General features: G+C 45.8%; 1 protein-coding gene and 1 non-coding gene across 6 annotated transcripts in view; both read left to right on the forward strand.

Moving 5' to 3' along the window:
• LOC124546021 (TBC1 domain family member 4) overlaps window positions 1-22,776 on the forward strand; it is an 891,805-nt gene that overhangs the window by 796,327 nt on the left and 72,702 nt on the right. Inside the window, exon 1 of one of the 5 annotated variants that reach the window (XM_047124994.1) lies at window positions 6,741-6,796. The exons of the other annotated variants lie outside the window; for them this stretch is intronic. Within the exon in view, the coding sequence (XP_046980950.1) occupies window positions 6,752-6,796 (45 nt within the window). The 5' untranslated portion in view covers window positions 6,741-6,751. Of the gene's footprint in view, window positions 1-6,740; window positions 6,797-22,776 lie in introns of those variants that run through there. 5 annotated transcript variants of the gene reach the window in all.
• Window positions 12,231-12,305, forward strand: Trnas-cga. The gene has a single exon. It is a non-coding gene; the product is annotated as a tRNA-Ser (tRNA).

Genomic DNA, 22,776 nt, shown 5'->3' on the forward strand with positions numbered 1-22,776 from the left:
CACATGTCAGTTACTTTTACAAAACTTGCATTCTTTTCTTTGTACGTTTTGGTCTTAGCCAAATGTTTTGTGTTTAACTGGGCTCAGAAATCTTCTAACGTTCTAAGGCTATTTTTTAGAGTTTTTTTAGTATGTGTCCTACCGCTTTCTGAAACTGATGTCCTTCAAGTCCTGTAAGTCTGTAAGGCCCTTTGTAAGTGGAGCAGCCCAATAGTATATGGGTACAATATTAGTGACGAACATAATGAACACGTTACAGCGTTGAAATATTAACGAATAACAGCATGCAACGAAATAAAACGAAACGAAATAAACACGTTCTGTCTGTAATAATTAAGACGAACAGATGACGTATATTTGTTAAGGCTGTAGAAAAGTCAACACGGATTTAAAAAACATCGTTATTGTGAAACACTACTAGCTCTTTGCTCACGTGAAGTGTTGAGTCCTATTGACAAGGGATTTCAAATGGATTCCGTATTTCTGGATTTTGGAAGGCTTTTGACACTGTACTACACAAGCTGCTTGTAGTGAAATTGCGTGCTTATGGAATATCGTCTCAGCTATGTGACTGGATTCGTGATTTCCTGTCAGAGAGGTCACAGTTCGTAGTAACTGAGGGAAAGTCATGAAGTAAAACAGATGTTATTCATGGCGTTCCCCGAGGTAATATTATAGGCCCTTTGCTGTTCCTTATCTATATAAACGAGTTATTAGACAATATGAGCAGCCGCCTTACGTTGTTTGTAGGTGACGCTCTCGTTTATCAACTAGGAAAGTCATCAGAAGATCAAAACAAATTGCAAAGCGATTTAGTAACGATATCTGTATGGTGAGAAAATTGGCAGTTGATCCTAAATAATGAAAAGTGTCAGGTCATCCACATGAGTGCTAAAAGGAACTCGTTAAACTTCGGTTACACGATAAATCAGTCTAATCTAAAAGCCGTAAATTCAACTAAATACCTAGGAATTACAATTACGAACAACTTAAATTGGAAGGAACACATTGAAAATGTTGTGGGGAAGGCTAACCAAAGGCTGCGTTTTATTGGCAGAACACTTAAAAAATGTGACATCTGCTGAAGAGACTGCCTATGCTGCCCTTGTACGTCCTTTTGGAGTACTGCTGCGCGGTCTGGGATCCTTGCCATACAGGATTAACAAGGTATATCGGGTAAGTTCAAAGAAGGGCAGCACATTTTGTATTATCGCGAAATAGGGGAGATAGTGTCACTGAAGTTATACAGAATTTGGGATGGGTATCATTAAAACAAAGGCATCTTTCGTTGCGGCGCAATCTTTCCACGAAGTTTCAATCACCAACTTTCTCCTCCGAATGTGAAAATATTTTGTTGACGCCAACCTACGTAGGGAGAAACGACCATCATCATAAAATAAGGGAAATCAGAGCTTCTTCCGCTCACTGTACGAGACTGGAATAATAGATAATTATTGTGAAGGTGGTTCGATGAACCCCCTGCCAGGTACTTAAATGTGATTTTCAGAGTATCCATGTAGATACAGATGTGGGTGTAGAAGTCCAGAAATAGCACGCAAGACGCTAGTGCGACCAGCTCTAGGGCACGGTTCCGACGTTAGTATAAGGAACAGCCAAATCAAAACGGGACAGATGGAAAAGTAAGTAAACTGTCAATTATTTAAAAAGTAACCGCCTAACATCTTTTATCGGACTCTGACACATGGCGAACCAAGCGAGGTGGCGCAGTGGTTCGACACTGGACTCGCATTCGGGAGGACGACGGTTCAATCCCGCGTCCGGCCATCCTGATTTAGGTTTTCCGTGATTTCCCTAAATCGCTCCAGGCAAATGCCGGGATGGTTCCTTTGAAAGGGCACGGCCGCCTTCCTTCCCCGTCCTTCCCTAATCCGATGAGACCGATGACCTCGCTGTCTGGTCTCCTTCCCCAAACAACCCCAACACATGGCGATCAGTGCCTTCATGGAATAATGTTTGGGGTTGCATGCAGAACTATGATTGTATTCAAACGTGAACCTCTTCTTCGGAAGCAAATCGGCATCCCAGAAAGTCTTTCATCAGGGCTCCAACGATATGTAAATCGCGTGGGCAGAGATTCGGACTATATGAAGGATGAAACTTCCTGGCAGATTAAAACTGTGTGCCCGACCGAGACTCGAACTCGGGACCTTTGCCTTTCGCGGGAAGTTTCATATCAGCGCACACTCCGCTGCAGAGTGAAAATCTCATTCTGGAAACATCCCCCAGGCTGTGGCTAAGCCATGTCTCCGCAATATCCTTTCTTTCAGGAGTGCTAGTTCTGCAAGGTTCGCAGAAGAGCTTCTGTAAAGTTTGGAAGGTAGGAGACGAGGTACTGGCGGAAGTAAGGCTGTGAGTACCGGACGTGAGTCGTGCTTCGGTAGCTCAGTTGGTAGAGCACTTGCCCGCGAAAGGCAAAGGTCCCGAGTTCGAGTCTCGGTCGGGCACACAGTTTTAATCTGCCAGGAAGTTTCATATCAGCGCACACTCCGCTGCAGAGTGAAAATCTCATTCTGGAAACATCCCCCAGGCTGTGGCTAAGCCATGTCTCCGCAATATCCTTTCTTTCAGGAGTGCTAGTTCTGCAAGGTTCGCAGAAGAGCTTCTGTAAAGTTTGGAAGGTAGGAGACGAGGTACTGGCGGAAGTAAGGCTGTGAGTACCGGACGTGAGTCGTGCTTCGGTAGCTCAGTTGGTAGAGCACTTGCCCGCGAAAGGCAAAGGTCCCGAGTTCGAGTCTCGGTCGGGCACACAGTTTTAATCTGCCAGGAAGTTTCATATCAGCGCACACTCCGCTGCAGAGTGAAAATCTCATTCTGGAGATATATGAAGGATGTTTAAGGGCTTCCCAGCGAAACTTCTACAGCGTAGTCGAAATAACCTTGGCAAGATATGCTCGCCTGGATACAGCCATGGTTCCGTAGGCAACATCAAATATTTTTCTAAGGAGGCATTGACCTATGGAATGGTTGATATCGAATTCCAACATGTTCCAATATACGTGCCTCCCTCTGTAGAGGAATACAAGGGCGACTAAAATTCTCTATGTACTTTCTTGCACTTTTGTTGTTTGTGTAAATTCGCGGTAGTGCTCTTTACATGTTCTGCAAGGCAAAGAAGGCTCATTTCAGCAAACGGAGACGTTCCCTCGATTAGGCTCCAGAAAAGCATTGCATCCCGACAGGAACAAACTTTACTCGTCCTAGAATGACACAGCCAAGAACGGTGCAGTGCGTCTGCTGCGCCGTGTGTTTGTCAGCGCACGCCAACTTGTAGCACGTTGCTGGAGGCGCTGTCTGAGATAATAGAGAACACCTGCGCTGCACGTGGTGTGCGGCTGACAGGCGAGGGTGCCATTGGAGGACACACACACACACACACACACACACACACACACACACACACACGAAGGCCGGGCTATTCGCCGGTGTACTGCACCTGACCACAGACTGACGCCTTGGTTACTGTCAAACACAGAAACAACACGGTTCTCCAGGCAGCTTACTTTATCTCCTGTCTAGGCACGTCATGTGCATTCTTTCAGTTGTGACACACCTAGGATCCGCGTCTTGTCAAAATGCAACGTCATTTCTATAGGTACAGTGCCTCACATAACTGTCGTTTCGATAGAATGGCCGCGTGAGATTAGCCGAGCGGTCTAAGGCACTACAGTCATGGACTGTGCGGCTGGTTCCGGCGGAGGTTCGAGTCCTCCCTCGGGCATGGGTGTGTGTGTTTGTCCTTCGGATAATTTAGGTTAAGTAGTGTGTAAGCTTAGGGACTGATGACCTTAGCAGTTAAGTCCCATAAGATTTCACACACATTCGAACATTCGATAGAATGACACATTCGGTCAACACAGTGCAACAACAGTCTTTTGATTTAGCCAAATGAGTTGACGCCAGAGTTGTTTGTGGTTGGCCTTTCGCTGTTTATAGTCGGCCTACTTGCAGTACATCATTCATGTACAACGCTGTCGACATAAAATGCGGATCTAAGCCAGCAACTAAACGTAATATCTTTATCTGCTGGCTTCCGTGTTTTCATTTTTAAAAAGTTAGTTCGGTGATGACACTAGGAAACACTGATTGGAGTAAAGCCCTTATTCAGATTTGTCTGACAGCAGCATTGCCGTTGTACTCACCGAAATCATGGTTATGGGCCAGGTACCGTCATGTAGTACTTCAGAGGTTCACAGGTTCAGTTTTCTTTCAATAAGAGAAAAATACTTTGTTTCCCCACATCAAACAAAATACATGAAATATGTCATTGAGACAAGGCATCACAATTAATAAACGTATATAGACCGACAAAATTATTAGTCTGATGAATATTAAATGCTAATGAAAGCGACGCGCCCTAAAGTCGTAACATCATCTCCTTTCGAATACTGCTGTCACCTGACTGCGAGACACTCTATTGCCCTATCGCCTTACTGACATAGTCAGCTCCTGCCTGCCACAAACAGCATGACACCACAGAGCTCTTTCTGTCTATCCCTAAGGCCCATATTATACTATCCAAGTCCTTCGACAAGTATTTTGTGATACGTACGACCACACTCAAACATTTGTAAACGATATGATAAAAAAACCTCAGTACACTATCAAAGATTTTGTAAAATATGTTTGACAAAGGTATTTCCCAGTGTAATAACTAAGGTAGCCAAAACATCACCCTCCCCTGCCCCTTTTTCTGAGCAATACCGCACTAAATCAGCTCGTTATATTACTGCACTTATGTTTCTGACTCAAATGCCTTCTTTCCTCCTGCCTCTGCTGCTGTCTCATCCTATGACAATGCGATTGTCTTATATACAGCACTAGAGCGTACTAATGCCATACAGTTTCTCTTAGAGCATCATTAGATGTTTGAGCTATCAGTCATTAATCATCTCGGAAGCTCATACCACGTAAACAAAACTATTGGCCATAATTTCTAAAATATACCATCACATTAGTGTGTGAAGACATGATAATAACTGCGATGAGTTACCTCCAACATAGAACACTCGTGGTTGCGAAGTCCTCTTTATTTAGAAATAACGCGTCTCGCCGTGGTTAGGCATCACCAGATAATCTAAAAAGAAAAAGGAGGCTAGTTAAATGACTACCCTAAAAACATTATAAGGCATCGTTCTGAGCTGCACCAATAATTTGATTAAAACCATAAACGAAATTCATGTAAAACTGTCAAATTCATTGTGTTGGCTACGAAGGTGCTATTCAACCACATACATATAAATCTATCTTGATGTAAATCCGGCTGTCAGAATAACTAAAAGGGACTGTGAGGACCCAAACGGAAAAAAATTTCGGAAATCAAACCAGAGCTACAACAGAAACGAGCTCTGACATTTCAATGACTGTGATCAATTCTAGTTTATTACATTCCTGTTTTCTATTCTCCACTACAATCATGTCCACTTCTATCACCAGATACAACAACAACAAGCGTGACTGCAACTGGCTGCACCAACACTACAATCATTCCAATCAGCCCCAGTACAACAACTAGTAATGCAGCAGCAGCAGCACCACCACCACCACCACCACCACCACCACCACCACCACCACCCCCCAACTGTGAATGTAACTACAAGCACCACCACCACCACCACCACCACCACCATTGCAATGAGCTCACACCTCCACCATTTTAACCAGCCCCCATTACCATAACTGCTATTTACAACAACAACCACCACCACCACCACCACCACCACTGAAATGAGCTCACATCTCCACCATTTTAACCAGCCCCCATTACCACAACTGCTATTTACAACAACCACCACCACCACCACCACCACCACCACCACCACCACCACCACCACCACTGAAATGAGCTCACACCTCCACCATTTTAACCAGCCCCCATTACCACAACTGCTATTTACAACAACAACCACCACCACCACCACCACCGCCACCACCACCACCACCACCACTGAAATGAGCTCACACCTCCACCATTTTAACCAGCCCCCATTACCATAACTGCTATTTGCAAGCACCACCACCACCACCACCACCACCACCACCACCATTGTCACTACAACTGTCACTGCAACCACCATTTCCGCAACAACTGCCACTGCAACAATAATCACCATAATTGCCATAGCGAGAATCACCACCACTACTGCCATCACCATCATTGCAACGAGCACATCCACAATCGTCATCACGACTATTATTGCAACCAGAACTAAAACAGACTGCAGTATGAATGCAGTGAACACTAGAGACCACCATGATCAGCGAGATTACCACAGCTGCCACCATCACCAACACAGTCTCCATAACTAATACTGTCATAACAATTAACACGATCTCCGCCGCCATGACGACGACGACGACGACCACCACCACCACCACCACCACCACAACATCACGAACAACAACGGCATTACTTCGAACGTGAGCACAGGAACGAGTAATTGTAAGACTGCGATCAAGATCAAGGTTACGGCTGCGCTGCCCCGTTGCCGGAGCATCGAGACGTGGTGAGCTTACCGGCGCTCTGGCAGACACCGGCCGTAGAACCGCAGCCGGCGGGTGTTAAGTAGGTCGGGCCCCGGCTTCCGCCACTGCCCCCCACGCGGCCCTGGCCACACCCGCCGCGGCCTTGCAGGCGTCGCCGTCGCACTGTGTTTGCTGCTATCAGGCTGCGCTCCGCCTGATGGCCAGCTAGCGGCAGCAGCCGCCAGTCTGCCGCAGACGCCGCGCCGCGATGGACACGTCCCGCGCCACGCACTACTCCAGGAGGGGCTCCTACGTAAGCCGCTCTCTGCGTCCGGGGCTGCGCGCGCCGCCTGCAACCAGTGCCTCAGCTGTCTGCTTCTGTGTCTGTGTTCTTGTGGAGCGTGTGAAACCCAGCACCGGGTTACTACCTACTCCGGCCGAGCTCTGCGTTCCCCACTGCCAACACCAGTAACCTGTCGTGCTCTCACTGCCAAGAAGCTGCAGCTACCTCTACACCCCGCAAGCAGTCTCAGTGTTTGGTGGAGGGTACTTCTGCTACCATTATGTCACTCCCTCCTGCCTCCCTCATTTCCCTTTTCCATTTGCGTAAGGAGTGATTGTCGGTAAATCTGCGTTAGGACCTCTGTTTCTCTCGTTGTGGTCATCTCGCAGAACATACCTGCGAGGAAGCAATATCTTGCCGGATTCTTCCCTGAAGGCGCACTCTCCGAATTTCAGTAGTAATCCTAAACGTGGTGAACACCGCCTATCAAAGTCTGCCACGGAGTTCGTGCAGCATCCCCGTAACGCTCTCATGCTGACTAAACGATGCCGCGACTTAAAACGCCCTTCTTCCTTGGATCTTTCTTCTCTTCTACAGGGTTGCATCTACACGGATACTCTGCAAATCACACTTAAGTGCCTGGAAGAGGGTTCGTCGAACCACCATCACAATAATTCTCTATTATTCCACTCTCGAAGAACGCGTGGAAAAAACGAACACCTGTATCTTTCCAGAATGAGATTTTCACTCTGCAGCGGAGTGTGCGCTGATATGAAACTTCCTGGAAGATTAAAACTGTGTGCCGAGCCGAGACTCGAACTCAAGACCTTTGCCTTTCGCGGGCAAGTGCTTTACCGATTGAGCTACCCAAGCACGACTCACGCCCCGTTCTCACAGCTTTACTTCTGCCCGCGAAAGGCAAAGGTCCCGAGTTCGAGCCTCGGCCCGGCACACAGTTTTAATCTGGCAGGAAGTTTCACCTGTATCTTTCCTTGCGAGGTCTGATTTCCCCGTATTTTATTTTGATGATCGTTTCTCCCTGTGCAGGTCGGCGTCAGCAAAATATATTCGCATTCAGAGAGGAACGTTAGTGATTGAAATTATGTGAGAAGATTCCGCCGCAACGAAAGACGCCTTTGTTTTAATGGTGTCCATTCGAAATCCTTTAACATGTCCGTGACACTATCTGCCCTGTTTCACGACAACACAAAACTTGCTGCTCTTCGTTGAACTTTTTCGGTGTACTCCGTTAATCCTATGTATCACATAGGTGCAATCGTCCAATGTTTACGCTCCTTACACCAAACGAGCAGTCGTTTGGCATTTACCGGCGTGATGTGTGGCTTATGAGCAGCCGCTCGACCATGAAACTCAAGTTTTCTCACCTCCCGGCTAACTGTCACAGTACTTGCAGTGGATCCTGATGCAGTTTGATATTCCTGTGCGATGGTCTGGATAGATGCCTGCCTATTACACATTATCACCCTCTTCAACTGTCAGTCAACAGACCAGGACGGCCTGTACGCTTTTGTGCTGTACGCGTCCCTTCACGCTTCCACTTCACTATCACATCGGAAACAGTGGAACAAGGGGTGTTCAGGAGTGTTGAAATCTCGCGTACAGACGTATGACACCAGTGGCAGCCCATCACGTGACCACTTTCGAACTCCATGAGTTCCGCGGAGCGCCCCATTCTGCTCTCTCACTATCTCTAATGACTACTGAGGTCGCTGATATGGAGTACCTGGAGTACCTGCCAGGTGGCAGCACAATGCACCTAATACGAAAAACGTATGTTTTTGGGGGTGTCCGGATACTTTTGATCACATAATATTATTTTATACTCGCAGATTCACTCATCAAAACCTATAGGGTACTTCTCGTTGATCTAGAATCATGAAATGTGGCAGGAAGCAAGACTTCACGGCACAATTAAGTGAAAATAATCCGAAAGTTATCTTGGAATTAATCTAGAAAATCTTAGAATTCCCGGAACCAATATCTTGCCAGTATTGATACCGATAACAGGCAAAAATCGCCTAGATTCTCGATTCCCAGGATGGAAAAAACTATGTGTATCCTTAATTAAAGCTTTACGGAACATTCGGTACGCAAGTCCTACTTGCAGTTACCTGATTTTTTTCAATATTATTTCTCATCTGCCTCATTTTCATTCGACTGCCCTTACCCAGTCTGGTAATGGTGCCGGCCTCATTAGCAGTACTCAGTAATCTGTCGAACAAGTGTTTTGTAGGCCACTTATTTCGCCGTTGATTAAGCTTCTTGCATTGAATCTCAGTGTCGCATCTGCTTTCCCTACAGGTAGTTTTCTGTATTCATTTCACTTTTGTTTACTCCAGACGGTTACTCCAATCTATTTTTGTGGTGGTTCCTGTTTATCGTCAGTAGTGTAATCTAACGCAGGACATTGGCACACCCTTTATGGAGTCCTCTTGCTAGAGTATGGTTCCTCCACCTAAGACCGAATCGCACACACCACACTCGGTAGCTACCATGTCTATGGAAGCGGGTTTGTGTGTATTAGGTATTTAAGTAGAAGTCTGCTTAGCTACTGCAGGAAATAAATAGTCATTACTTCTCTGGCTTAACTACTCGGAACGCCTGTCCACGACAGTTAATCGTAGTCGGCGCCACTGCTTACGGAGGTAGTTTTCCGCCCATTAGTGACATGCGTCAAGGCTCTCAAAAGTGCAGGCCACTAGCTGTTCGTTTTCTGCGTCTGCATTAGAGGGTAGCCTCCACTACATCACGTGCTGTGGTGTCTACCAAAAACATTCTTGTATGGACCTCTGCAAAAATTATTCCTCTAGTATCTCTGCAAAATTTTGAACTTAAATACCGCACAGAACATGTAGTACCATGTCACATACACTCTGCCAAGCACTTCACATTGATTTACAGGATATGTATGTAGATGTAGATTTGTATGTACAATAAGCTCTCCTCCACCTCATGTCCGTCGTCCACCTCTTGGTGCTTCTCTTATTCGATTGTGTTTATGCTCAGTTATCGTAGATTGCATAGCAGCCCTCTCCACTCTGGTCTGCGTATCTATTCCGGTATCGTTTATAACTGGTTCCCTACCTGTACCACCTCGCTAACACTCACCAACTGGTATTGACTGGTTCATTCCGGACGTGTGCTTTTTTTATTTTCTTCTTTCTGCGCTCGTGACAATCTTTGGTAGTCAATTTGTGGCTGCTAAAATTACCTGTTTCTGTAGCCGCAAAGAACACAAATTGTCGCCAGTAATGTTAGGATAAAAGTGCAAGGTATTCTGTCACCTTCAAGCATCTTCCTATTTAGTAACAGAATAAGCTGAGAATCGTAACAGAGTAGCCTGAAAACACAGCAGTTAGTATGTGGCTAAGACTCCTTATCTGGCAAAACTTTGAAATATAGAAAAGTCTTGATCGCACAGTTCTTTATTAAGCATTACGCGTTTCAAAATATCATCGCTTAGTAAAGAATTGTGCGATCTATATTTCTGTATTTCAAAGTTGTGCTAAGTCTGAACGGTCGCCTGCCTGTACTATGGAAATATTTCTATATCAAATAAGACTTCTTAGTCGCAAAAATGTAGCTATCAGTCTGTTGAAATATCGTTGGGCTTGCCGCTTTTCCACCATAATAAATCCCGTGTGACATGATTTGCGTGTCCCTAACCTGCCCTAGTGATGCTACCGGACAAAGGGGTCGTAGAGGTTAACGTGGAATATGAACCACGTGTCGTTCCAGACGACTCTTATCATCATTGAGAGGTGTAGGCAAGTTTAAAAGCGGACTGAAATACTCCGAGGTCCGACCAGGATTCGATCCCGCCACTTTTCTGTTGCCAGACCCAACTTTCGGCCATAATGGAACAATGTATGGCGTGAAGCTTAGTTCCATCTGACGATTACATTTACTGCCGAAATAACTGATCCACGACTTCCACAGATGGTTTCAGATTTTCACAGCGTCTTTACGAATACGCAGGGATATAAGCAGGGAATAGCTTCCCTGGTACTGGAAGGAACTGTAGCCGGCAAAAACTGTAGAGGAAGTCAAAGACTGGAATGTATCCATCAAACAATTGAGGACGTAGGTAGCAAGTGTTACTCTGAGATGAAGAGATTGGCAGAGGAGAGGTATTGGTGGCGGACCTCTACAGTTTTTGCCGGCTACAGTTCCTTCCAGTACCAGGGAAGCTATTCCCTGCTTATATCCCTGCGTATTCGTAAAGACGCTGTGAAAATCTGAAACCATTTGTGGAAGTCGTGGATCAGTTATTTCGGCAGTAAATGTAATCCTCAGATGGAACTAAGCTTCACGCCATACATTGTTCCATTATATATATATATATATATATATATATATATATATATATATATAATTTTTTTTGAGTCATCAGTACTCTGACTGGTTTCATGTGGTCCGCCACCAATACCTCTCCTCTGCCAATCTCAGAGTAACACTTGCTACCTACGTCCTCAAGTGTTTGATGGATACATTCCAATCTTTGACTTCCTCTACAGTTTTTAGCCGCTACAGTTGCTTCCAGTACCAGAGAAGGTATTCCCTGCTTAACTTACGTTCTACCATCCTGTCCCGTCTTCCTGTCAGTGTTTTCCATGTATTCCTTCCCTCTCCGATTCTGCTGAGAATCACCTCATAGCATACCTCATCAGTCCGCCTCTGTTTACAGTTTCTAATTGGAAGAAGCAAAAAAAAAATGGTTCAATTGGTTCTGAGCACTATGGGACTTAACATCTGAGGTCATCAGTCCCCTAGAACTTAGAACTACTTAACCTAACTAACCTAAGGACATCACATACATGCATGCCTGAGGCAGGATTCGAACCTGCGATCGTAGCAGTCTCGCGGTTCCGGACTGAAGCGTCTAGAACCGCTCGGCCACCACGGCCGGCTTGGAAGAATCAATGAACCAAAAACGATCCGTGTTTCTGGCAGCTGATTCAGGCACCACACTGCCTGTTAGTATTCTCGTCAGTATGTGCCAGCTAGAATCTTTTTGCTGCTGAAGTAGAACGATGGGTACATAGCGTATGTTACTGCAGGGGTCTGTCGTAACTGGAAAATCACACAAGTAACTTTGTACCATAATAAGTACATTACGGTCGCGCAAGACCTACCTACCGATCTTCTTTATATGCTGATCGACTAATGGTGGTTACTAATTCTGCCGTGTCACTCTGCAAGCTGTGTTCGGCAGCAAAACACAAGCGGATGACGTGTGCGGTGGCCCTGACTGCTTTTCTTCGGCCAGATGCCGGGTCAGGCCTTGAGCGTGTTGTGGGAGAACGCTGCCCCGATGCAGCACCTGATAATTCTCAGCCGCGCCATTCACGATCCCGCATGTACTCTACGGCGAGAGAGCGTGTGCTGCACAGTAACTTTTGCTACTGGCAGAAGTAAAGCTGTGAGGACGGGGCGTGAGTCGTGCTTGGGTAGCTCAGTTGGTAGAGCACTTGCCCGCGAAAGGCAGAGGTCCCGAGTTCGAGTCTCGGTCCGGCATATAGTTTTAATCTGCCAGGAAGTTTCATATCAGCGCACACTGCGCTGCAGAGTGAAAATCTCATTCTGGAAACTTTTGCTTTGGCTGTGATACTCAACCTATAACAAAAATCTGGTGTCATTTCATTCAACTTGTTGCCCCCCATATCTCTCTCTCTCTCTCTCTCTCTCTCTCTCTCTCTGTCTCTGTCTCTGTCTCTGTCTCTGTCTCTCTCTCTCTCTCTCTCTCTCTCTCTCTCTCTCTCTCTCTCTCTGTCTGTGTGTGTGTGTTTGTGTGTGTGTGTGTTTTTGTGTTTGTTTGTGTGTGTGTGTGTTTTTTGTGTTTGTTTGTGTGTGTGTGTTTTTTGTGTTTGTGTGTGTGTGTTTTTTGTGTTTGTTTGTGTGTGTGTGTGTTTTTTGTGTTTGTGTGTGTGTGTGTGTGTGTGTTTTTTGTGTTTGTCTGTGTGTGTGTGTGTGTGTGTGTGTGTGTGTGTGTGTTTGTGTTTGGAGACTTTAGCTATTCCTTATATAATCCGATAGTTTAAAATGTGTGCCTAATAACTGACATGTGCTGTAGCACCGGAGTGATAGTGTTGTCTCTACACTGACGTGACAAAAGACACGGGATAGCTCCTAACATCGTGTAGGACCTCCTTTATCCCGGCCTAGTGCAGCAACTCGACATGGCATGGACTCAACAAGTCGTTGAGGGCTGCAGAAATACTGAGCCATGCTGCCTCTACAGTCGTCAGTAATTGCGAAAGTGTTGCCGGTGCAGGATTTTGTGCACGAAGTCGCCTATCGATTATGTCCCATAAGTGTTGGATGGGCGGGTAAGTCACATTACGTCCATGAGTGGCTGCAGATGGTCTCCATATAGCCGAACATTTCAAGTCATTGATCGGTTCAGCTGGACCAGAGCAACCAGTCCATTCCATGGAAAAACAGCCCACACTATTATGAAGCCACCGCCAGTTCGCACTGTGCCTTGTTAACCACGTGGGTCCATGGATTCGTGGGTTCTGCGCCACATTCCAACCGTACCATTAGCCCCTAGCAACTGAAACTGGGACTCATGTGACCAGGCCACGGTTTCCCAGTCATATAGAGTCCAACCGATGTGGTCACGAGCCCAGGAGAGGCATTGCAGGCGATGTCGTGTGCTGTTAGCAAAGGCACTCGCGTCTGTGGTCTGCTGCCATAGCCCATTAACACGAAATTTCGGGGCACTGTCCTGACGGATACGTTCGTCGCACGTTCCACTTTGATATCTGCGGTTATTTTTAGCATTGTAGCTTGTATTTTGACACTGACGACTCTACGCAAACGCCACTGCTTACGGTCGTCGGCCACTGCGTTGTCCGTTGTGAGAAGTAATGCCTGAAACTGACTGACTCTTGACACTGTGGATCTCGGAATATTGAATTCCCTAACGATCGCCGAAATGGAATGTTCCATGCATTGTCTCCAACTACCATTTCGCGTTCAGAGCCTGTTAATTCCCCTGCTGCGCCCATATCCACGCCGGGAACCTTTTCACATGAATCACTTGAGTACAAATAACAGCTTCGCCAATGCACTGGCCTTTAATACCGTACGTACGTGATACTACCGCCATATGTTATGTGCATATCGTTATTCCATGACTGTCGCCTCGGTGTAAATTTAAATTTATTCTGGGTATGCGGAGGAGTTGCGCTTAGATATTGATTAGATGTTGATATGGACAGTTGAATCGTAGATGCAGAGAATGGGGTGTATTGAAGATCTCGATACTACTGTCCAGTTTTGAGCAGTGACCTATCACAGCAACTAGATACATGTTCTTTGAAAAGTGAATTTTGTGGTGACTGAATTATCTGTAGCAGAGTTTACGTGAGGTTGGAAAGTGACCGTGCGACTGTGACTTGTCAAATCCGACGACTGTCACAAAACAAGCTTTGTCTTTTTTAATGGAGATTCGGGTAACAGACCGAAATGTAGCATAAAAAGGTTAATTTGGAAGGTGATGGATAGCGTATTGCGTATTTATATGTTTCTGTTTCCGATTAGAAGCTCTTTTTTTCTGCTGTGGTGCTAATAGCAAAAATGTCCCCGCGCCCGGTATTCGGCAAAGGGTGGGTGGGTGGGAGGAGGGGGAGGAAGCTAACACAGGATTGAATATAATGCCATAGTCCCCATACTGTTTGATAGTGTCACTTGAAGAAACTGAAGGACTGTATACGTACTTTACAGAAAGTAGGAAAATATGTCCCGTAGCCACGTGATGAAGAATGTATGTTACTCTTCTAATTATCGTTCGAGGTTCTTTATTTGCTCTTATGTATTAAGATGAAGAGTTGCCTTCTCTGCATACAGACCTTATTGGCTAGAGCACGTGTACAAGCTGTTAATCACACTGTATGGACGCGGTAAGGCTTATGTGCGAAGAACCAGCGCGAAACGCAAGCCATTGACTGTGGCGTGTGAAGTGAGATATGTCGTCGCACCATCTCTCTACAGGTCTGGAGGAGGTGTAGGGAATAGGAGAGAGGCAAACGTCGTGTTATTCAGCAGCTGAATTGGCATCTGTTCGTCCTGCATGCTTTCTACGGAACGTAGTTTAACTAGAAAACTGTGTAAACAGTACCGCTGCTATGTGGATGATCGGCTAAAAATGGCGGAACAGTCAGCTCTTGCTCTGCAGTTTATAGAAGCAGCACTTATTTACTTGTTAATCGATATGCTGTATTGCAAGGAAAGCGGAGGTACCCCACACAGAATTCCCCAACTTTCTGCCAAAACACGATAAATCGTGCTTAAAGTTCTTATGCGAACAGCACTTGTCTTAATGTTGCATTTATTTCCGCAAAATAAATTTATGTAGTCCAATAACTCAAGCCTGAAGAACTCCTGCAGGGTGAGGGGGGGCGGGCGGGGGGGGGGGGGGAGGAGGAGGAGGAGGAGGAGGAGGAGGAGGAGGACGACGACGAGGAGGACGAGTTGAACACTTTTTTTTTACAGTGCCGAAGGATACGTTCGCAACTTTCGAGGTTTCTCTCCTCTGTCTTGTTCTCGCCTAATAGATGCTACAGTCGTTTCTGAAACATCGCTAACCTCTCTCTGTCAACCGCAACACAGCTTTTCGAGCGTCTGGCGAATACACTACTGGCCATTAAAATTGCTACACCAAGAAGAAATGCAGATGATAAACGGGTATTCATTGGACAAAGATTTTATACTAGAACTGACATGTGATTACATTTTCACGCAATTTCGGTGCACAGATCCTGAGAAATCAGTACCCAGAACAACCACCTCTGGCCGTAAGAACGGCCTTGATACGCCTGGGCATTGAGTCAAACGGAGCTTGGATGGCGTGTACAGGTACAGCTGCCCATGCAGCTTCAACACGATACCACAGTTCATCAAGAGTTCATGACTGGCGTATTGTGACGAGCCAGTTGCTCGGCCACCATTGACCAGACGTTTTCAATTGGTGAAAGATCTGAAGAATGTGCTGGCCAGGGCAGCATTCGAACATTTTCTGTATCCAGAAAGGTCCGTACAGGACCTGCAACATGCGGTCGTGCATCATCCTGCTGAAATGTAGGGTTTCGCAGGGATCGAATGAAGGATAGAGCCACGGGTCGTAACACATCTGAAATGTAACGTCCACTGTTCAAAGTGCCGTCAATGCGAACAAGAGGTGACCGAGACGTGTAACCAATGGCACCCCATACCATCACGCCAGGTTATATGCCAGTATGGCGATGACGAATACACGCTTCCAAGGTGCGTTCACCGCGATGTCGCCAAACACGGATGCGACCATCATGATGCTGTAAACAGAACCTGGATTCATCCGAAAAAATGACGTTTTGCCATTCGTGCTTCCAGTTTCGTCGTTGAGTACACCATCGCAGGCGCTCCTGTCTGTGATGCAGCATCATGGGTAACCGCAGCCATGGTCTCCGAGCTGATAGTCCATGCTGCTGCAAACGTCGTCGAACTGTTCGTTCAGATGGTTGTTGTCTTGCAAACGTCCCCACCTGTTGACTCAGGGACCGATACGTGGCTGCACGATTCGTTACAGCCCTGCGGATAAGATGCCTGTCATCTCGACTGCTAGAGATACGAGGCCATTGGGATCCAACACGGTGTTCCGTATTACCCCCCTAAACCCACCGATTACATATTCTAACAGTCATTGGATCTCGACCAACGCGAGCAGCAATGTCGCGATACGATAAACCGCAATCGCGATAGGCTACAATCCGACCTCGTGGTGTAGCAATTTTAATGGCCAGTAGTGTAAATTGACGCGTGGAGTAGCGATAAATCAATCTTTTCTGCAGGTCCAAAGGTCCGCACCTATTACGCTGCGTTCACAGCGGCACCGACAACGGTCGTCAGACACCGTCGCGAGAGATCGCCCGATAACGTAGGCCGACAGCGGGATCGTAGTGCATCCAATCTTCTTCGTTAGTTTTTGGCAGGGTCAAGGAGGTTAGGTTAGGTTAGAATCTATTCTCTGTATGATGTGGGTTATATTTTAACCTCTTAGGGTGGGGTGGATACCACGATGCCTCTCTGCTTGGATACGAGTTCTGCACAGCGGCTTCTGCTATTAAGAGACGCTGAATGCATGTGAATGAGTTTTTCTGTCTGGTAAAGAACATGGCGAATAGTATACACTCTGTCCTTAGTTATCGGAATGACCAAACAAGTTTTACGAATGTATGAGATGACGGGAGAAACATTCTGTTACATACCCGAGATAATTCGTGGTGACTTTGAAAAGCAAGTTATAAACACTCTGTTTTGCTGTATTTATTTAACGTTGTGCACATGTACGTCAATTAACCTTCAATGACTGTCATTTAGCATACGAGTGAAAGACAAGCTGAAGTGTGGCATAAGATACTCTGAAAACCTACAGCTCTTAAAATTGGAAATACATAGCGTACGCCACATTTGCAAACCACTTCATATTAACAGAATGGCGCGAACTGACAATGTCCAATAAACTCCGTGCTGTCAAGGAGACGACGGCTGTGTGGCGGTCATCCCTGCGAGCCACTCGCAGGGACTCGGTAGTTCTTTGCCGGCTCCGCATTGGCCACTCCCGGCTGACACACAGTTATTTACTGCGCAGGGAGGACCCTCCTGTATGTCGCTGCGGGGCGGCTTTGACAGTGGCCCACATTCTGTTGGCCTGCCCCCTTTTAGCTGTGGTCAGGCAGACATTTACGCTGCCTGATACGCTCCCTGCCCTTTTAACAGACGACTCCGCTATGGCTGACTTAGTTTTACGTTTTATTCGGGCAGGGGGATTTTATCATTTAATCTGAGTGTTTCTGTTTTATTTTATTGTTTTGTGTTGATGCTGGCCTTTGGCCTATGATTTTACACTGATTTTTTAATGTGTTTCTAAGTGGTTGGCTTTTCCTTTTTTATTTCTATGGTCGGCCAACCACCGTCATTCTCTATGTGGTTTTCGTTCGTTTTGTCTTGTCTTTGTCTCAGTCTCTCCTGTTCGGTATCGTCTGTGATCTCTTCTGTTCCTCGTTTTTATTCTCTGTGGGTGTTCTTTGTCTTTGGAAAAAGGGACCGATGACCATAGTAGTCTGGTCCCTTTAATCCCCCAACCAACCAACTATCCTACTGGCATAGAACGCCAGTAAGCAGTAATACTAATTTGTAGGCAATTAATGACAAAATACCACAAAAAAGATCTACTACAGTAGATGTAAGGATATAAGATACGCCACCCTTTTCATTTGAACAAATTATTTTCTGAGGTTATAATCTTTGCCTGAAATGTCCAATAAAGATTTCGCCTATTTGAGGTTTCGAATAAACCAGCAATTTCAGGCCACAGATTCCGAATTATAACCCGATTATGATATTTTGATCCTCAGGATGCTACAAATTCACTCTTTCTTGGACTAAACTTATCAGATTCTCACGCTCCATATTTCGTGTGCGAGAACGTCGCTCGATTTGACCGAAGAAAACAAACTGATTTGAATTTCACCGATTGTCGTCAGAAGTCTGTACGTTCGGGAGATAACATCGGCTACAGTGTTCGCACGTAATGGAGTACTGATTTGGAAAGTTCAGTCGTCTATGGCCGATGTCGATCGTCGGCTGAATCCACCGATATCGGATCCACTGTGAGCGCAGCCTGGGAGTTACTCGGAATAGCAACGGCCACATTCGCAGTGCGTAACGTGCATGCTCGTGGCGGGTCCTAATGAATTGTGTGGTGGCGCGGGGTGTTTGGCTGTGAAAGCTACACAAGTAGCGGCGCCTGGCGTGTGTCACGTTGTTATTCCTGAGCTGCTCGTCACTGGCGCGACTGAAATACGAGGACACAACGGGATTCCGTACTTGCGAAAGACTACAAGTGGTCAGTATAGAAACAGTCAGATATTTCAAGGACGACACGAATTTGAATTCAGTGAAAGAAAAATATAGTTCCTCTACGCCTAAACTGATATTCTGCAAAACATTGTGAAGTGCGTGGCAGATGATACATCTCATAGTACTAGATGTGATGGTTCCGTTTCTTTCCATTCGAATATGCAGCTTGGAAGAAAAACTGTGTAAACGCTTCTGCGCGCTGTTTAATTCAACTAATCGTGTCCTCGCGGTACGTAAGGGATTCTAGTATATTCCTAGGTTCTTCACTTAATACCGTTCCTGAAAACCTTATGAGTAGGCATTCACGCGATACTTAGACGTCTATCTTCACGAGTGTTTCGTAAGCAACCTCTCTTCTAGACTGACTGAATTTTTCTCAGTATCCTGCCTGTGACCCGATGTCGGCACCTACTTTACATGTGAACCAATGTGATCATTCAGTTTCACGTTCCAAGAGATTGTTACATCCATTTCTGTTTCTATGACTTGTATGATTCCAGCTGTGACTCAGTGACGTTGTGATCATAGCACACACTACGTTTTTCACCTTTGCTACGAGGACAATTATACGTTCTTGGACATTTAAGAAAGTTACCAGCCCGTGCACCATTTTGAAATCTTTTCTCTATCTGACTATTAAACTTCATCATGTACAAACAGTCTGACCTTACTATCCTAATATTCTCTGCACGCCGCCCGGTGTGACCGAGCGGTTCTAGGCGCTTCAGTCTGGATCCGCGCGACCGCTACGGTCGCAGGTTCGAATCCTGCCTCGGGCATGTATGTGTGTGATGTCCTTAGGTTAGTTAGGTTTAAGTAGTTCTGAGTTCTAGGGGACTGATAACCTCAGATGTTAAGTCCCATAGTGCTCTGAGCCATTTGAACCATTTTATTCTCTGCAAGGTCATTAATATATAGGCGCCCTAACCCAAAGTAACGACGCAAGAAAAGAATTAACTCTGAAATCAGATCTCGGCAAATAAGTCACGATGGCTACAACGTGCACAAAGGAAGGAGCAGCGAAGGGAACCTACAGCGATACATAGACCCAGTTGAAAAACGAGGCATAGGCTGACGATGTAAATGATTGTGTGAGCCACGAAGCCTAACGGGCTGGAAAACTAATCTTTCACCTAAGTCGATTATCCTGATACAGCGAGATACACATTCAAGTCACATAAATGTGATTACCGCCTGAGTTCGATGTCAACGTGCAATAAGCACTCATAAACGCCAGGTGGCAGCACTAGCGGTGGTAGGTTTATATATGAGGGTCGTTCAATAAGTAATGTCCCACATTTTTTTCTCGGAAAGTATTTATTGTTAAGAATCAGAATCTGATGACAATATACATCACCATGTCCTGTTTTTCTATGTGGTCCCCATCACGTTCCACGGCCGTACGCCAACGTTGTGGAAGAGCATGTATTGCCTTCATGTTTTCACTGCATGACTGACACTGTCGTCATCTTTAAAGTGTGTTCACCATAGAGACACTCTAAGCGGCCCAAAGAGATGGGAGTGCGAGGGTGCCAGGTCTGGACTTGTAGGGTGGATGAGGCATTCGTGGAACCTACCATGAAACCTCTTTCAATGTCCGGGAGTCTCGATCATTGCAGACGCACTTCCAATGCTGACCGACAAGTGTAGAGCCAATTGTCGAATTTTGATGCGCCGGTCTGCAGGAATAATGGCGTCCGCACGATTCAGCACGTCTGGAGCAGTGGCTGTCACAGGACGACCCGAGCGTGGCTGATCAAGGAGCTCTGTTTCTGCATTTCCTAAGGCTATAAATTTCTTCATCCATCGCCCAACTGTACTCCTATCAACTGCAGCATCGCCATACACTGTACACACAAACTTTTGTGGATGTTCACCACGGTTTCTTTTTCAAGAATTCAATAACAGCACGCTGCTTGTAACGTGAGTCGTGTGTAGACGCCATTTTGACGCTGTACTACGGCTCTACCATCGGCCAGAACGGTTCGGAACTTCATCGGCGCAGAGAAAAAACATCAAAGATGTATGTAAATGGCTTTTTTTTTTTTTAAGAGATGTGGGGCATTACTTATTGAACGATCCTAGTATAAGGCCTGTCGGAGAGGACGCGGAAAACAATTCAGAATTCGGCAGACTGCTCGCGCTATCTGCAAGAAGTTCCGGTCAGTCCCACAATCGGCTCGTCCTGGAACTGGGCCACGAACAACACCGCAGGCCGGAAAGACGTCGGCCGTACCTGCTCCGAGAGTGATTTCCTCCGCAGCTGCCAAAGAACAATTCACCTCCACATCTCCAAAGGCCAGTCTTGCTGCGAGAGTAATTTTCTCCACAACAGCCTGAGGCCATCACCTGGGGCCAATCCAGCATATCACCTCATCATAACACAACATCGGGAGGTTCAGCGGGCATAACATTCTAGTGCATAACCTTCTAACATTCTGCGTGGTGTCTGTCTGTTCTAAGTCGTGTCTCCCTACCACTTTCGCGCAACGACGCTCTGAGCGTGTTTTTTAGGGAATTGACTAGTCTGAACCTGGGACCTGTTGCTGATAAGGAGACGCCAGACCACACATGACATGTAGAGTTCAGTGAGACTAGCGATGATATAACCAAATACTTAATGATTTCAGCGTCAGGTCCACTGCACTCCCTGTAAAAGAATCTTAATACTAACTAAATTTCGTGGAAGGGGTTCAAGGCTTTCCTATTTTTAGTTAGCTGGCAAAATAACGTCGAAAAAGCAGTTAAGTTTACCATTGGAAATTTTATTCTACTCATAAAAAATTGTTTATAAATTGCGCTATTGATAAAAGGAAATATTTTAATACAGGATGATAAAAACCAACTGCGTTCAACATAAATGTGAACGAATATTCCCTGAATGGGTTTCCAAGTTATACAATGGATCGAAGGATGACCTATGCCATATCACATCTATAATCTAGATTAAAGTTAAGTTTCATAAAAGAGAAAACTATCAAAATGCTCTACTGTGACCCTCAACTATCTTTAATTACTTATCTAACTTGTCGTGAATTACAGTGGCTGATGTGGCTTCTCAATAATTATATACCAGAAAAATCATCGCGTTTCAGATTTTTACTTCACGCAGCAAATGTGAATACCATGAGCTTTAATTGACGATCGACACTAGTATTACGCAAAACGGGGGTGTAACAGATGAGACGTCTGCAGTTCTGAGTGAAGCTTTATGCGCTGTTATGTGGCATCGCGTGCGTTCATTACCTTGTCGTTGGTTAGGCAGCGTCAGGGGGCGGCGGGCGTCGCAGCTCCATACAGCTCGCCATCTCGGAAGCAGCTCTCTCCTAACTTCTCCTTACTACAATTTACCGAAGTTGGTTTTTAAAAAAAACTATCTGGCTGTGCTTTCATCTGACCAATCAGGGTCTCAATGTTAACCTTAAGCTCTGCCTACAAAAATTCTGTCTATCCAATGAGAAACGTTATACTTTTCGTGGTGGGGCAATGTTTTTAACGTTTGCAACGTAACAGAGACGCGAAAAAGTCTCACGCTAAAACTTGCAGCTGGTGTGGTTCTTTTAGTGTTATCGTAAGATCTATACTGTTCTTCTGGAGGGCTCTAGCTTTTAACATGAGCTGGGGGGTGGTCCTAGCGGTTAGCTGGCGACGTGGATGTCCGTCCCTTATCGTAGGGCCTCCTAGTCTACACGATTCTGCTCTCGGCTTCTGTTCTCGTTTCTCCCCTCAGAACTGCGTCTGTTTCACGGTGGGAAGGTATGACATTCATTTAGGCGTTCTTGTGTTAGTCTGTGGTATTCCATTTGCTCACTCGTTGATCGTATTACTTTGATTAATTTAATGTCAGGATTTATTTATGTGACATACTGCCGGATTTGCTATCATGTCAGGGTTTTCATGGAAGGTGTTGGATTTGCCTGACACCTTACAACCTGCGCACATCCCTGGCAAGAACTGCTCGCCAGATAAGGGACTAACGCGGAAAACGGTGATGGTCGCAGTCGTAATGTGGAAACGAAGCGATTTATCTGACGTCGAAAAGGGCATGATCATTATCTTTCGGGCCAACACTGGAAGCATTTCCG

The sequence above is a fragment of the Schistocerca americana genome, chromosome 8 (genome assembly GCF_021461395.2).
Source record: "Schistocerca americana isolate TAMUIC-IGC-003095 chromosome 8, iqSchAmer2.1, whole genome shotgun sequence".
Lineage (NCBI taxonomy): Eukaryota > Metazoa > Arthropoda > Insecta > Orthoptera > Acrididae > Schistocerca > Schistocerca americana.